At 45.1% G+C, this 1,357-nt stretch overlaps 1 protein-coding gene across 1 annotated transcript in view; it reads left to right on the forward strand.

Moving 5' to 3' along the window:
- PTGR1 (prostaglandin reductase 1) overlaps positions 1–1,357 on the forward strand; it is a 29,895-nt gene that overhangs the window by 14,945 nt on the left and 13,593 nt on the right. Inside the window, exon 5 of the mRNA XM_007936717.2 lies at positions 861–978. Within this exon, the coding sequence (XP_007934908.1) occupies positions 861–978 (118 nt within the window). The remainder of the gene's footprint in view (positions 1–860; positions 979–1,357) is intronic.

The following is a 1,357-nucleotide window of genomic DNA, read 5'->3' on the forward strand; positions in this document are numbered from 1 at the left end:
TCAGTCACATCCCCTTCCAAGTTGGCAGTCCACTGAGGTATAGTATGTCTTCACCCAGTACCCATCAGTATTTTCCATGCTGTATGCTTACAGGCCCAATAGTTCTTTCCTTGCTAGTTAACTTTGATGTTGCACTTGGAGTGATAAGGGGAACTTGCAGAAGTTCTTCATTACCACATGGAGAACTCTAAGTGCTTTCTCTGATCCTTCCATGCTTAGATAGAGCATACCATTATATGTTCTGGAGAGCTATGGCAACATGACGAGCCTTTTCCCATGTAGCTCACATCTCCCTAGGGCTGAACTGGGAATGAGGCACAGACCCTTTATTCATGGATCCTCCAATTTAAGGGAAATCTATCTTCTTTCTCCTCTGTGACCTGACCTATGGATGGATAGGTGGCAACTCCACTCCAGCCAACTCTTCATCCCCTCCCTACTTCTACCTTCTTTAGCTGTTTTGGGTGTGGAAGGAGGAGGTGGTCCAGTAGTAGATGGTGATACTCATTTTCTATATTTTCTGTCTTTTACCTGGACTCTTGGCACTGGGCTGCTAAGAAGGCCTTCCAACCAAAAATCAGTTGCTGTTGAACCAGTTCCAACTCATAGTGACCCCATGAGTATCAGAGTGAAACTGGGCTCCATAGGGTTTTTAATGCTGATTTTTTGGAAGTAGATCACCAGGGCTTGCTTCCAAGACACCTCTGGGAGGACTGTTAACTACCAACCTTTTTGTTGGCAGCAAAGCATGTTAACTCTTTGCACCATGCCAGGAATCCCACGAAAGCCTTTAGGGTGTACATAAATGAATTATCGGGGAAAGAAACAAATATACCCACATACCCCATTTTTTCCCTCAGCCTTACTGCTTACTTTGGCCTGCTGGACATCTGTGGTGTGAAGGGTGGAGAAACGGTAATGGTTAATGCAGCAGCAGGAGCTGTGGGCTCTGTTGTCGGACAGATAGCTAAGCTCAAGGTAAGTGGTTTCCTTCAGTAATAGACTCAGGACTCACAGTGTGCACTGGGGAGGCAACACCTTCCCTGGCCTGAGAGACTTTACAGTCTAGCGGATCTTGTTTAGGAATTGGAGATTGGGAATGACTGGGAAATGGGGGGAAATGATACAGCAAAGATGACCTGCACATTGTTATTTGATAACAATGCAGGTATCATCAAATCAAGAATAGCTTCTATCTAGAGTAATGATTGAGATATTTCAACAAACAGATGCCCCATTGCAGGCACTCACTCAGTTATGCCAGGAGATTTGGAAGACAGCTACCTGGCCAACTGACTGGAAGAGATCCATATTTGTGCCCATTCCAAAGAAAGGTGATCCCACAGAATGTGGAAAT

This window comes from Orycteropus afer, unplaced genomic scaffold (genome assembly GCF_000298275.1).
Source record: "Orycteropus afer afer isolate SDZICR_OR568_19922 unplaced genomic scaffold, OryAfe1.0 scaffold00037, whole genome shotgun sequence".
Classification (NCBI taxonomy): Eukaryota; Metazoa; Chordata; class Mammalia; order Tubulidentata; family Orycteropodidae; genus Orycteropus; species Orycteropus afer.